This window comes from Malus sylvestris, chromosome 3 (genome assembly GCF_916048215.2).
Source record: "Malus sylvestris chromosome 3, drMalSylv7.2, whole genome shotgun sequence".
NCBI lineage: Eukaryota > Viridiplantae > Streptophyta > Magnoliopsida > Rosales > Rosaceae > Malus > Malus sylvestris.
Genome location: NC_062262.1, coordinates 5,439,721 through 5,453,600, shown reverse-complemented (window position 1 = coordinate 5,453,600; position 13,880 = coordinate 5,439,721). Strand labels below are relative to the sequence as shown.

At 35.3% G+C, this 13,880-nt stretch overlaps 1 protein-coding gene and 2 long non-coding RNA genes across 9 annotated transcripts; 1 reads left to right on the top strand and 2 right to left on the bottom strand.

Moving 5' to 3' along the window:
* Window positions 1-770: 770 nt before the first annotated feature.
* Window positions 771-4,828, bottom strand: LOC126617496 (protein PSY3-like). Its single transcript, XM_050285590.1, has 2 exons — window positions 4,716-4,828; window positions 771-1,055 (listed from the first exon to the last, which is right to left on the bottom strand). The coding sequence occupies exons 1-2, from the start codon at window positions 4,804-4,806 to the stop codon at window positions 904-906; spliced, it is 243 nt and encodes an 80-aa protein (XP_050141547.1). The 5' UTR covers window positions 4,807-4,828; the 3' UTR covers window positions 771-903.
* Window positions 1,646-4,144, top strand: LOC126617497 (uncharacterized). 7 transcript variants are annotated; one of them, XR_007621376.1, is made up of 6 exons: window positions 1,829-2,147; window positions 2,242-2,325; window positions 2,455-2,530; window positions 2,621-2,716; window positions 3,076-3,157; window positions 3,885-4,144. It is a non-coding gene; the product is annotated as an uncharacterized LOC126617497 (long non-coding RNA). The 7 variants fall into 7 exon arrangements; XR_007621377.1 differs by having other exon boundaries at window positions 2,235-2,325; XR_007621372.1 differs by having other exon boundaries at window positions 1,831-2,147; window positions 2,269-2,325.
* Window positions 4,829-12,142: 7,314 nt separating the features above from the next.
* LOC126616440 (uncharacterized) lies at window positions 12,143-13,124 on the bottom strand. The gene is made up of 2 exons (XR_007621156.1): window positions 12,815-13,124; window positions 12,143-12,563 (listed from the first exon to the last, which is right to left on the bottom strand). It is a non-coding gene; the product is annotated as an uncharacterized LOC126616440 (long non-coding RNA).
* Window positions 13,125-13,880: the final 756 nt, after the last annotated feature.

Genomic DNA, 13,880 nt, shown 5'->3' with positions numbered 1-13,880 from the left:
ATAATATATTAAAAGAATTTGAAAGTGCTGTCAAATTTGGCAGTAAGGGGTAGAGATGTCATTTTATGTTATGTCACATTAGATTTAATTTATTAGTTGGAAAGTATTAATGCTATCTTTTTTAACTATTATTGCTGATAAACACTTTGACATCTCCTTTAGAAATGCTCTATACAAAATTTCCAAGTTCAACATCATACACCAGGAAATTACCACGTTGAATTGTAATATGTTACATGTTTTCGAGATTTTCGGCTATACTTCGAGCTCTCATTAATCTATTACACTCTAGTAAAAAATATAAGGAATAAGATTTAATGAAAAAAATGTCAGATCATAAAATACTTTGAAGATACATTGAAAAAATGGTGAATAATACAATAAAGTTGATACACTTTCCCAAATTAAAAGTGAGATAAGCTAGAGTACTTATTCTACATATGTTTTCTTCTTATGAGCACAAAATCTCAGTGTACAGGTAAGTATTATTAACTACTAGCCTAACTTTGTTTTGTTTTGTTTTGCAGAGGTTTGTGCAGTTAAGAAGAGAGGCGTTGGGTAGAGATAGAGTGGGGTGTGATGCTTTGAAGAAGAGAAAAATAAACATAAAATTCTTTAGGTGCAACTACCTTGATGTCCATAATTTTTCTTTTCTGATATTTTTATGGAATTAGACCAAATCGTCTTTCCACACTTTTTTAATTAACAAAAAAATTTTTGTCAACAGATAATATAGATTACAGTCATCGCTTATTTAATGTAGCTAAAAGTTAGAATAAGAATATTTTGAGTACAATTTTATTTGAGATACAACTTGGGTGAACTCAATGGAAAAAAATGAAAACACGTTATGTATGAGGCAATATATTAGCCTTTTCAAGCAATATATTACATTTTAAAGTTTTAGCCCTTCCGGCCGCCGCCTCCTTTGGATTTGACTCTTGAGGAGGCGGGGGAGGGATCATGCCCACGATTGGCAGTTGGGTCGTTGTAGTCATTTGTCGTCACCCTCAAAGACCTACCCTCCATCTCCATGGCCATCACCACCTCATCATCTTTAGTATATAACCAAGCACCAACAAAGGAAAGAAGAAAATTAGACTCCATTGCATAATATTTAGTACATTACAACGATAAATAAACACCTTGTTAACAAACTAATTACAAAAGATATATGTATATTAGTATTTACGAAATAATGTTTTTATTGTCAAACTTATATTGCCTTATAAACACTAACGTTATGAGACCTATATTGTGAACATACAAAGCACACTTAGCTAATCAAGAATCAAAGAAAACAATACATATCCTTATATACCCTCTATCTTAGGGTCAAAGAGAAAAATTGACACTGCTTATTAGTCTAAGGACTTCTCCACCCATTTCTTTGGCTCCTGTCTTTATTTCTCACTTCACGTGAGATGGAAATGAGAATATTAATTGTCCTTATGTCTCACTACATGATAAATGAACAACAAACGAGGATATGGAAGTTTATTAATTGTCCTTATGTCTCACTACATGATAAATGAACAATAAACGAGGATATGGAAGTTCTTCTCCAACGAAAGGATCTAGGGAAAATGGTTTAAACAAAGTTTCAATTAGTGTGTGAGCAGTGTCCATAAGCACAACTAGCAAATATACAAATTCAATCTATACTAAAAGAGAAAAAAGCCTGAATCACTGTTCATAAGCACAGTGAATTTCCGATTTTGCCCTCGCTTATTTGTCTGTAATTTCAATATTAGTCTAATTTAAATCTGATTGAATCTGGACCGTTCATTGTTTTTGGGCAGTGTGATAAGAAATCAGTCCGTATTTATTTTGTAATCTTATTCTCTCTGCTGATCATCATTCTTCCTCTCGCTCTCTCAACATCCCGAAAACCCCAACCCCACCCACGAACCCAGGTACACCCAAAACAATCACCATTCTCATCCCTTCGACCTCACGAACTCAAGTCTGAGCCCATTCTTACTTTCTAGGTCAAGATTTCGTGGCTTTCATGTACGATTTGGTGAAGGTTTGAAAAAGATTGAAGCTCAATCCGTTACCTAGATTCCGGCGAGGTTTTCCGGCGAGTCCGCTAGCTTCCCTGTATTTTTTGAGGCCCTCACAGTCATCCAATCACCAAATCTTAGGTATGTTTTGATTCTTTAAAATTCTAAAATTTTGACAATCGTTATTTAATTCATCAAATTTTGCACTATAAATGATGTAAGAGTTAGTCTTCAGGGGTTTAAGAGAAGGGTGGTTTTACAGGAGTTTACATCTGAATCCGACCGCCTCTTCTTTCACGGTTCCACCCCAACATCATCGGTAAGCTTTGAAACGTTTTTATGGGTGTGAATTTCTGAATGCATGTCTAAACTTTGATTGGAATTTGGTTGTTTCCTCAATTTCCATCAACCCTTCTCACAACTTCATCTAAAATGTTCTGCATGTAAGATCTGTGTTCGTGTAGGTCATTTCAAAGGGATTTCAAGCTGGGTAGCAGAGATTTGATTCAAATTTGTGGATTTGGGTAAGAAATTGAGAACCCCTAATCTTTTCTTAAGGTTTTGGGGCTTTTTTTTTTATGTGATTTTATGTGAAAATTATGGTTGCCTTGAAGGATGGTAACAACCCCCCGGCGGCTAATCGCTGGACATCACACGCCGACTTACCACCAGTGCATCCGCGTCGTTTCGGATAACTGTATTTACGGAAGGTAAGCAATTTATTCTACTTTAGATTTCAAAGATTTCTGTGCAAATTAAAGTTATCTTCTGGGGATTGTTCTGGAGATGCAAGATTTGAAGTAAGAGAGAGAGAGATAGGGAAATTAATAAAGAAAAGAAAGCACACAGGTAAAACCCCAACAAGATTATGTACAGAGGTAATTGCGAAATATTTAGTGGTGCGGCAAATATTTCTTGGCTAAATTGGGAGAGTTATATTTTATTTAAGTTTTTATTTTTATTTTTATAGCTTTTGGTAAAGATTAAGTTTATGGTATTTTTGATCTTCAGAGGCCTAGAGGCTGATGAGAGCCTATTACCAATCTGCTACTACTCTAAACCTTTTCAGGGCGTTTGCCTCTAGAAGTGACTAAGCAGAGGGTCACGTAGCAGAACTTGGATTTCATAGATCACAGAGAGCAGGGTGATAGGTATGTTTCCTCACTTTTACCATTTTTGAACTTAGATTATTGATAAATTAAGCTCAGAGGCAGAACGTGGAAACAGTATTGCCTGGTCTTCTAAATTTTAATCTCAAAGGCTGTTGGTCATAGTTTAGAGGATTAAGTTCCAAAAATAGTTTGGAGTTTCGTTTTTACCAAGATTCATTCTTTTTCCATTGTATTTTCAATTTGTAGGCTTTAAAAAACTTAAGTACATTGAATGTGTGGTTTAGGACTGATGGATGTTTTTTGAAGCTTAAGTGAGTATAAGGTCAATATACAAATCTGAGGTGAGAAATTATATACCAACTACATAATTACAAAGGGCACCAGTTTCACTTGAGGTCATACTGATGCTTTTAGGTTGTTTTTCAAGGTTTTGGAATGAAATAACTTTTTTTTTTACCAAAGAAACATAAGAGATGGTAACAACTATATTAGACCTAACTTCTATATGGAGAGCAGGTATAACACTGACAAATTGAGATTGATTCGGTATAGACTGAACTATATCTTAACAATTTTTTTCCCATCTTCAATGAGTAGTTTCTCTAACACGGAACTATATCTTATAAATATTGCATAATATAGATATAAATATTTCATTTGGGTTGTCGATGAGGCCAACTGGAAAATAGAGAGTTTATTTAGTATGGTAGCAAAATATATGCAATTTAGAGTCATTCAATTCTTATGTCAATTTTTTTTTTTTCAGTTCATCGTTGTCATCCAAGATGGAGGAGTTACGTATATGGGTGTCTTTAGTAGAACAAATCTTACTTTTTGAGCTTTGTATAGTTTTAGACGTAAAAGTCTCATTGGGATAGGACCATAGCTTTTGAAAAACAATCCCTAAGGATGACACACTAACATCCTCAACTTTTTGCATGTAATATATGAATGTAAATAGAACTCTCTGGCTATGGCGTACGACCATCCCAATTTTTCTCATGTATATAAGCCCTACTTTTTACACGTTTAAGATCATTTTGAAACCCGCGCTCACTTGCTAGTAATATATAAAAGAGACAAAACACATATATATGGATGCATGAGATGAGAGTCAAGAGACTATACGACTATGAATGCGCAAACCCAGCTGGTGTTGCACACACTTCAACACCCCCCAACCCAATTCCAAAACGCAGGCAACGGATACCTGACGCTTGCTGATCAATAATGAATCATTTATTCCTAGATTTATATTCTTTATATTAAATAATAGTAAGGTTCATTTGTATATCGTAACGAGACAAAATATACAGAGTATTATAGAATTAATTTCCAACAAAATAATCCTCCAATGGTTAAGATTGGAAAAGAATAGCAAATTCAATGGCTTTGGAATGATTGTTTTTATGCATCAGTTGAAGGACGGTAGGAGAAGACCTGCTTGCAACGCGTTTCATATCCTCTCTCTTCACATGATCAATGAAGATCGATGCACAGAAAGAAGGGTATGAAACTCGACTCGTTGCGGGTAAGTTTTACGCCAACAAGTGGTTGAAGTAGATATAGGTAGAGAGAGACATATACGGCGGCATACCTGAAAATAGAATGGTGTTCCGAGCAGATGAAGATATTACAGCGAAGGCAAGCAAGAGACACAAGCACAGCTGAGTACCTCCAAAGCCCATCTCTCTCTCTCTCTCTCTCTCTCTCTCTCTCTCTGTGGTTGGCTCTGATATGATTATATACAAGAAGCATCGGAGGCCAAATATTTGCTCCATTTATAGGTTGAATAATACTACTACGGAGAGACTTTTCGGCATCCTTTATCATGATGTGTATTATTTCACTCATATTATCATACGTATATTTATTATTTTTATTAATATATCTTATAAGTAGAGATATATGAACCCTAAACCCTAAACATTTGTCACGTATTATTCTACGTGCTATGCATTAAAAGTTGACATTAACAGATCATGCCATCATGGTTGTCACGTTCACATACGAATGAACAAAGGCAGACTCCTGGATGAGTGCCTCTGAAGATGCTGACTTTTAAAAGTCAACGGTGATGATGTCGATCCCCTCCTTTAATTACCAGACTAGCCGACTAGCCTTCATGCACACGGGCATGCGCGTGCAGAAGATATTTTTTGAATCACGGCATGCTACGCGTGATTTACACGTTTTAAATCATGTTAAAAGAAAAGTCAAATATTTGAAGTAAACGAATAATCTTAGATCATGCTAGAAGAAACCCTTTATAAATTAATTAAAGCAGCTGAATTCACATAATAAAATAAGTCTTTATAGAATTTACATTAAGAATAGAGAAAATAACATTTAATAAACAATTGATTGAATCACATTATTGTTAGCTCATTGTGAGGCAAAGCCCACCCCCTCCCCCTTAGTGTAGATAATATTGTTTGTTAAAAAAAAACCATTTGACAACTAATTTAATCACATTATTATCTGTGTGCAAAAGATTTTTTTTATAACCAGCATTACAGGTCTGTTAAGATGTTTTGAACTTGTTTAAAATAGAGAGAATAATATTTAATAAACAATTAATTGAATCACATTATTGATAGCCAATTATGAGACTAAGCCCACTTCATTTCCTCTTAGTATAGATAATATCGTTTGTTACAAATAAAAAATCATTTGACAACTAATTTAATCACATTATTATTCGCATGTGAATTTATAACCGGCATTATACACCTCTTAAGATATTTTGAACGTGTTTAAAAATAGATAAATTGAATCACATTATTGCTAGCCTATTATGAGGTACTAATTAAAAAAAACAAAAAAAAAACACAAAATCATTAATTATTAAAAAATACTATTAAAATGATGAAAATGTCATTTTCTTATTTGATGCATTATTTTGGGATACATTTGAAGTTTTTTATTTTGGAGTATTTTTGTCCAATTATTTTGATAAAATATTATGACACCAAAACACTACTCACCTTTCGTGTTCTCTTTATATATAATAGATTAGGAAGCCAAGCGATGACCAGACGGAAGCAGGCAGCAACGGCAGCTTCCTTTTCTCATTCAAAAGTTGTACTCATGTATATTTACTTTGTGGCCATTAATTGTATCGCTCTCTACTGTAGTCCATGTACTATGCATCACTGATGGTATTGATCATTGTCATGTATTCAAATAATAAATTATTTGTCCATTAAATATTTGTTACACCAGAATCTCTACAAACACGTACTCTTCCTATTTTTCAGTTAATTCGACCACACAGTAACAAACAATGTCTTATTGAGCGGGCCTATATGCCCAACCACATGACATCCCTCCAATACTTTGGATATAATAGGTTGTTATGGTACTTTAAGGGCTAGTTTGGTATTGTTGTGTTTTGAAAAAAAAAAAACTGTTTTTATTGTGCTGTGAACAGTGACGGATTCAGAAAATAATATTATGGGGGTTAGTAAGAATAGCGCACGCAGCGCGCATATTTTTTTATACCAGAAATAACATGCATATCGCCATTTCATTAAGTCTTGGTATGCCTGAAGTCATTTGAAAATGCATACTACAGACATGTTAATGTATGCAAGGGACAGCACCCAAGGTATTCATGGACATTCATCGGGTTTTGGTAGTCCTGAAGTCGGTTGGAGGGCAAATATAAAGCCAACTCTAATCTTCAAAAGGGTAACACTCAAGGTATCCATATACATTCATTGAAGTTTGGAGGGTCAGCACCTAAGGTATCTATAGACATTCATCGAAGTTCGGGGTTGTGAGAATAAACTCATTTTTGTTGCTTCACATTTTCAGCTTTTTTTAAGCCAAAACTGTGAAAATAAGTTGTTTTTAAATGTTTATCAAACACATTTTTGAACTCAGCTTTTTTTATACCAATTTTTTGTAAAATCACCTCAGTACCAAACCAGTACTAAGTAACATTAACAAAAACAGAGAGAAGATGCGAAACTAGGTTCATGCACTACCTGTAGCCATATATAGATAGAGCATTAGTGATAATTAAAACTACAATAATTTGATCTCATTACATCAAGGAGTCAAATGTATATCTAACAATCTCCAAATACAAATCACTACAACATTAGCGAACCCGGAAAATCCGTAGTTGCATTCATCACAAACCCTCACAAGCGTGCAAGGACGAACGTAGGAGTCACAGACCACACTTGCCATCACACTTCTCGCATAGCAGTCCGATGGCGATCCCCGGTTGTTTCCGGCACATTATCAGATCAGGGTGATGTTTGGCCATCCCTCACTTTTTAATGATCTGCAGACGTCAGACAGACGTTGAATGGTGCTAGTATTTGGACTTGGAATTGATACAAGACAACGCTCAGGCATTAAAGTACTAAATTTAAAATTAACATAAAAAACATGAAGACTAATATATTCTTGTCACTGTCTAATCTAACCAAACATTTTGGCATATTTACGTTATATGTTGTGAACCTAAACCAATTATTGATAGTTTATTGGGATGCAAAAAGATAGAATAAAAACCATTGCCCAACACATAACCACAAATATAGAGAGCTCCGTGTCATCAGTTTTGGTGTTCACATTCAGTGCAACAACATGTAAATAGAATTCGAACTAACCTCCAGCCATGATTGTCCAACAAGTTTCTAGCGGCACAACAAAATTGAAAGCTCCTATAACTCTAGTTTAAGTGATCTTCTAGCCTATTGCCACTCAAGTACCTTTCTCAGATGGAATGCAAGGCTTTATATAGGCTAGGCTAGCGACCCCTTAATCTCACGTGAAAACAAACTGACTCCACTAATCCCCACCATCAAGGGATTCGCAAGCCAAAATCTCTCCTCTTATTTGTCAACTAGAGTCATGCTCTTAGTGGATTATAATCAACTAGAGTCATGCTTGGAGTGGGTTGTTTGACTAATTCATATCTTAACTAATTACCAATATCAATAACTAAATATTAATGACTAATATGTGGGCCACCTTAAAGTGAAAATATTTGAACATTGCTAACATTTTCCCACTTGGTCCACGTATTAACATTAAAAATGATATAGACCTGAATAAACAGATAGGTTGATCAAAACTTCCCAGACAAATAATGATAAGAAACATAACCCAAATAGAACATTTCAAATATAAATCATTGCGGTGAAGACTCAAAACCCTTTCCCTTCTTACAATGTCTGAAACTCTCCATTTGAGTCCTTTAAGAACAACTTTAACTTGTTATTCTTGGTCCTTCTTTATCAATTCCATTGAATTGAAAAACTTTATTGTGCACAAAATTAAAAACACTTTATTGAGTTCAAAATACTTAAATACAAAGCTCAACAATTAATTACAGAGATGATTCAATGATTCCCATATTACCACTTGACTCTTATACAAATTTGCTAGCAAACTTTTAGTCATGGGGTCTTCTATCATTTGTTAAGTGCTTATATGTTCAATAGAAATGTCACCATTTCTAACATGTCTTCTAACAACCAAATACTTGATGTCGATATGCTTATTGTAACTTCCACTTTTATTATTCTTTGCGAAACAAACTGCAGCCATATTATCACAATAAATCTTCAAAGGACTTGCAATACTATCGAGTATCAACGATCTTAAAACCGGTGATAAAATTCCTCAACTAAGTCGCATGCGCAGAAGCTTCAAAATCAGCGATGTATTATGCTTCCATGGTAGACGAAGCAACTAAAGTTTGCGTGGCGCTCCACCAAGACACAGTTCCTCCAACAAGGAGATAAATGTATCCTTAAGTAGACTTACTTAAGTCTACACAGCCAGCGAAGTTTAAGTCTGAATAACCAACTACTTCCAAGAAGTTGGAGTGTTTGTATGTAAGCCTATATTCCTTGGTTCCTTGTAAATATCTCATGACTTTCTTAGCAGTCTTCCAATGTTCCAAGCCTGTATTACTATGGTATCTACCCAACATTTTAACTGCGAATCCTATATCAGGTCTTGTACATACTTGTGAGTACTTTAGACTGCCAACAACTGAAGCATAGGGTATATTCCTCATTTATTCTTGCTCCAAGTCATTCTGTGGACATTGATTAAGACTGAACTTGTCTCCTTTGACAATGGGTGCAATACTAGGCGCACAATCTTGAATCTTGAATCTTTCCAAAACCTTTTCAATGTAGGACTTTTGAGATAGGCTTAATGTTTGTAGAGATCTATCTCTGTGAATCTCTATGACATAGGAGACTTCACCCATATCCTTAATATCAAAATTTTGTTGGAGCACGCTTTTGCTGACCACTGAAAGAAGAATGTTGGAGCACGTTTTTGCTGACCACTGAGTTAGTACAGATTGTGTTGAACAATCTTGGAGCACGCTTTTGTTGACCACTGAAAGAAGAATGTTGGAGCACGAATGTTAGTACAGATTGTGTTGAACAATCTTGGTGCAGCTTTGAAGTGACGGTAATGGAAGGTTGAGAGGAAGTACCATTGTTGTCAGCCATTGGAAGCGAGGAAAAAAAAGAAGAGATCTTTTGTTGTTAGATAGTAGGGCTCTGATACCATGTAAAACTTTAAAGACTCAGTTTGTTTCACTTCAATTGCATACCCAGTTAATGATGGGATGCATGTATTTATATTGACTTGAGGATTACATAAAGGGTTTGAAAAACCCGAGATACAAGGACCATTCAAAAATTACAAATCTGATCAAATTGCATGCGCAGCTTTAGTTACAACAAACATTTGAAAAAGTCAACAATCCTATCAACTAGGAACAAATAAAGAGAAGAGTTTGAACTGATGAAGACTCCTCAAGTAGCAGGAATGTCGTTGTGGGCTTGACTTCGTTAACAGAAGCATGCATCCTTGTTGGCAAAATGCTTCATCAGTTTCTTTCCCTTGACCTTAGGACCTTTCTTGGCACCTTCATGCTCGTTAATTACCAAATGAGCAAATTTCAATTTCTCAAGTTTCAATCTCTCTTCCTCTTGAACACACATGGTCAGAAGTTCATTGGAAGACCACTTTTCCTTATGTATATTATAGGAAATCTTGATTGGTCCATACTCAAGTGGAGAGAATTGAGAATGAAATTAACCAAGAGTGACTCAGAAATCTTTATCTCTAAAGACTTTAATGGAGCTGCAATGTCTCTCATTTCCATAATGTGCACACGCACTCTTGGAATTGTTGTGCTTCATGCTTGAAAGTTTCTGCATCAAGGAGCTAGCAAGTGACTTATCAGATTTCACATACTGTTCTTCAATGGCTTTCATGAAATCTGTCAACTTATCACATTCTGGGATTGAACTCTGAATGCTCTTGCTCACATTGGATTTGATGAGCATCAAATTTAAGCGATTAGATCGCTCTCAACGATCATACGCAGCCTTGCCTTCTTGAGTGCTTGATTCCATGGGCATGGGTAGTTCATCTCCACAGAGAGCAGGTCGAGATCCATGCACCCCAAAGCTATCAGGACTTTGTCGTTCCAATCATAAAAATTGTCACCACACAACATTGGAACACGAGATGAATCAAAAGAGATAACTGCAAACCAAAGAAAAAACAAACAATAATCATGCTTTCGAAATGTAAATTCACACCTTCCTGTGGGCAGAGGTTGTATAACACAAGAATTTACATATGCTTTTATGTAATCAAGACATCAAAACCAAAAATCCATACGTGTGGGAATAGAAAAACTAACACTTATATGTCTAGATTGTCATTTTGCTTTTCACTAATATTAAATAATTACTTCCTGCTGGTAGAGTAGTTATTTAGATTACTGTAATTTGTAGATGCCTCATTCCTTATTTCATGTTTTTAAAACTAAACTCCTTAAGTGATTAAAGCACACACTTTATAGACTAAAGATGATGTGGCTAATCTTAAATCAACATGAAGCAATTATATATGTATCAATTTACTGAGTTCAAATGAAAACTTATAATATACATGGATATGGCATCAACTTACAGGTTCCATATAATAATGAAATATAACTCGTAATAGGAATAGATTAAACAAGTTTGAACCCTTAAGCACGATCAAACAATATCACTTCGTGCAGTAGGAAAACTGAATTGTGAACAATATGTACTGAAGGTGGCTCTGATATCACATGTTATTAGTTTTGGTGATCACATTTAACGGAGCAACATGTAAATAGAATTCAAACTAACATCCAGCCATGATTGTCCAACAACAGGTTTCTAGCGGCACAAAATAATCGAAAGCTCCTATAACTCTAGTTTAAGTGAACTTCTAGCCTATTGCCACTCGAGTACCTTTCTCAGAAGGAATGCAAGGCTTTATATAGGCTAGGCTACATACCTCTTAATCTCACATGAAAACAAACTAACTCCACTAATCCCTACCATCAAGGGATTCGCTGAGTCAAAATCACTCCTCTTATGTGTCAACTAGAGTCATGCTCTTAGTGGATTGTAATCAACTAGAGTCATGCTTGGAGTGGGTTGTTTGACTAATTCATATCTTAACTAATTACCAATATCAGTAACTAAATATTAATGACTAATATGTGAGCCACCTTAAGTGAAAAATATTTAAACGTTGCTAACACTCCGCTCTATGCAAACATAACATATTAAATAATACGACCCATCAATCAAAGTTGCACCTAAAGAAACAAATACATGAAGATTGTAACGAACAAAAACATGATAATTTATAATTCATGTCACACAATCTAATAACACGAATATGACGACAATCCATCAGGTCGCATTGTCAGACTGTCAATCCTTCCATCAACCGACACTAACACAATCTAATCTATCATGACATAAATAAGAACAATCTACCATGCTGCATTGTCAAACTCACAAATTCATTCAACCGACACCAACAGTCTAATCTAATACAATATGATCATAAACAGCGGTCTACCTATCATGTTGCGTTGTCTTACTGTCAATAATTGATTCCACCAACACCAACCTTACACTCGTGACACGAATACAGGAATTAACGAGAGCGCATTAAACAAACTTGAACCATCTATCATTGTGGAAAAATGAGTTTTGGTATATTTCCAATTGATGTTTTGTGTTTACAGCAAGAGGCGTTATATGAAGCAAAAAAACACAAGGGAAGATACACGCCACCTTCTCCTTGATTTAAGGCCTAAACATATGACTTTTGACTGATTACAAAGCATTCCTTGATTTAAGGAGATTTACATCAAGGAGTCACCTAAAGACCCTAAGACCGTAGCTTCTAGGAGCAGCAGCATGTTGCTGCAGGAAGGACAGCGATAGGACTTGCTGCTACTGAAAACTAGGGTGGCGGATGTTCAAAAAAAAAAAAAAAAAAAAAAAAAAAAACTAGGGTGGCTGCAGAAGACTTTAGGGGTTGCCTTTGTTTAATGCTTGTTTCCCTTGCTGTGGCTTTTCGTTCAAGAATCATCAATCATCAGGCTTGATAACTGATAAGAAATCAACAAAGTTCAGAAACTAAGAGATCGAACGCAACGTTTATCAAAAAAAGAAAGCAGCCTAAAAGTCTAAAAAAATATTCACCTGAAAGTCCCTAAAATCTAATAAAAAAATTTGAATAAAAAACCAAAAACAGAACAATTGTTTTCTTTTTTATACGAACCCAATCATATCAAATAAATTGACAAAAAACGAAGATAATATACATATATCATACAAGAGTTTGTCACAGAAGGCTAACCTGCGCCGCAGAAAGCAAGTTCAGGTATCTTTAACTTCTCCGAGATGCTAACTCGCGCCGGGATCGGGAGTTAAGAACTCAAGGAAAACTTCAGCCGATCGCTGTTTTGCTATCCTTCAGTTAATAAAGGAAAAGAGAAGCTGTTGATGTTTCAAGAACAATCCGGAGTTTCAAGTTGGCACTAAAAAGGTGCCCACTTTGAATTGGTTGTTAAATTTAGAGAAACGGGCTTTAGTGGTTCGCTACAAATTATGCTGAAATTTTTGTTAAATTTACATATTATTCTCCATGATATAAAAAGGGCACTATCCATTTAAGAAGAGTTGGGGCATATAACGTTTAGTCACAGTGGTAAACAGTAGAGGTGGGCATTTTAGTGGTCTACCGACCAACTCACCAGATAAGAAGAGTTGGGGCATATAACGTTTAGTCACAGTGGTAAACAGTAGAGGTGGGCATTTTAGTGGTCTACCGACCAACTCACCAGATATGGTTTTTTTTATTTTTTTATTTTTTTTTTATGAAAAATACGATAGTTTGTTTCATTTCATTCATATGGTAAAACCCAAGCGTTTACATAAGAGTTTTCAATGCCTTAGAGTACATTCTTCTGCAAATCAATAATAACACTCGGAGGGGAGGTATCCCATTCACAACTTTGGGTTAGAGTTAGCCCAATCCGTGCAAGTCGGTAGGCTATGGAGTTTGCTTTGTAGCGTGTATGGGTCATAATAACTTCAGTGATGGGTCACAGTAACTCACCAGATATGGGTTAGGTTCTAAATATTAAAACTTAATTTTGGAATAAAAATCCGACCACTCCTTCAATAGGTGGATTGGCTTTAGAAGTCGACAATTTGAAGCGAAGAACGGGGTGATTCAAATTCATTTTTGCTGTATTAAATATATCTCTCTCTCACTTTGCGTTTTGTTTTTGGGTTCCAATTGTGTTGTTCAATCTCTCCCTTTTTTTTGAGAAATTTTTTAATGTACCGGGATCACTGGCCGGTATACAAATGTCATAAAATGGTTGAAATTTTTTCTCAAATGTCCAACAATTTAATAT

Bases quoted from the DNA above. Each gene is read 5' to 3' on its own strand.
- LOC126617496 (XM_050285590.1), bottom strand. From the start codon at position 4,806: ATGGGCTTTGGAGGTACTCAGCTGTGCTTGTGTCTCTTGCTTGCCTTC. The intron at 1,056-4,715 runs GTATGCCGCCGT...TATATACTAAAG, and splicing joins GAACACCATTCTATTTTCAG to ATGATGAGGTGGTGATGGCC.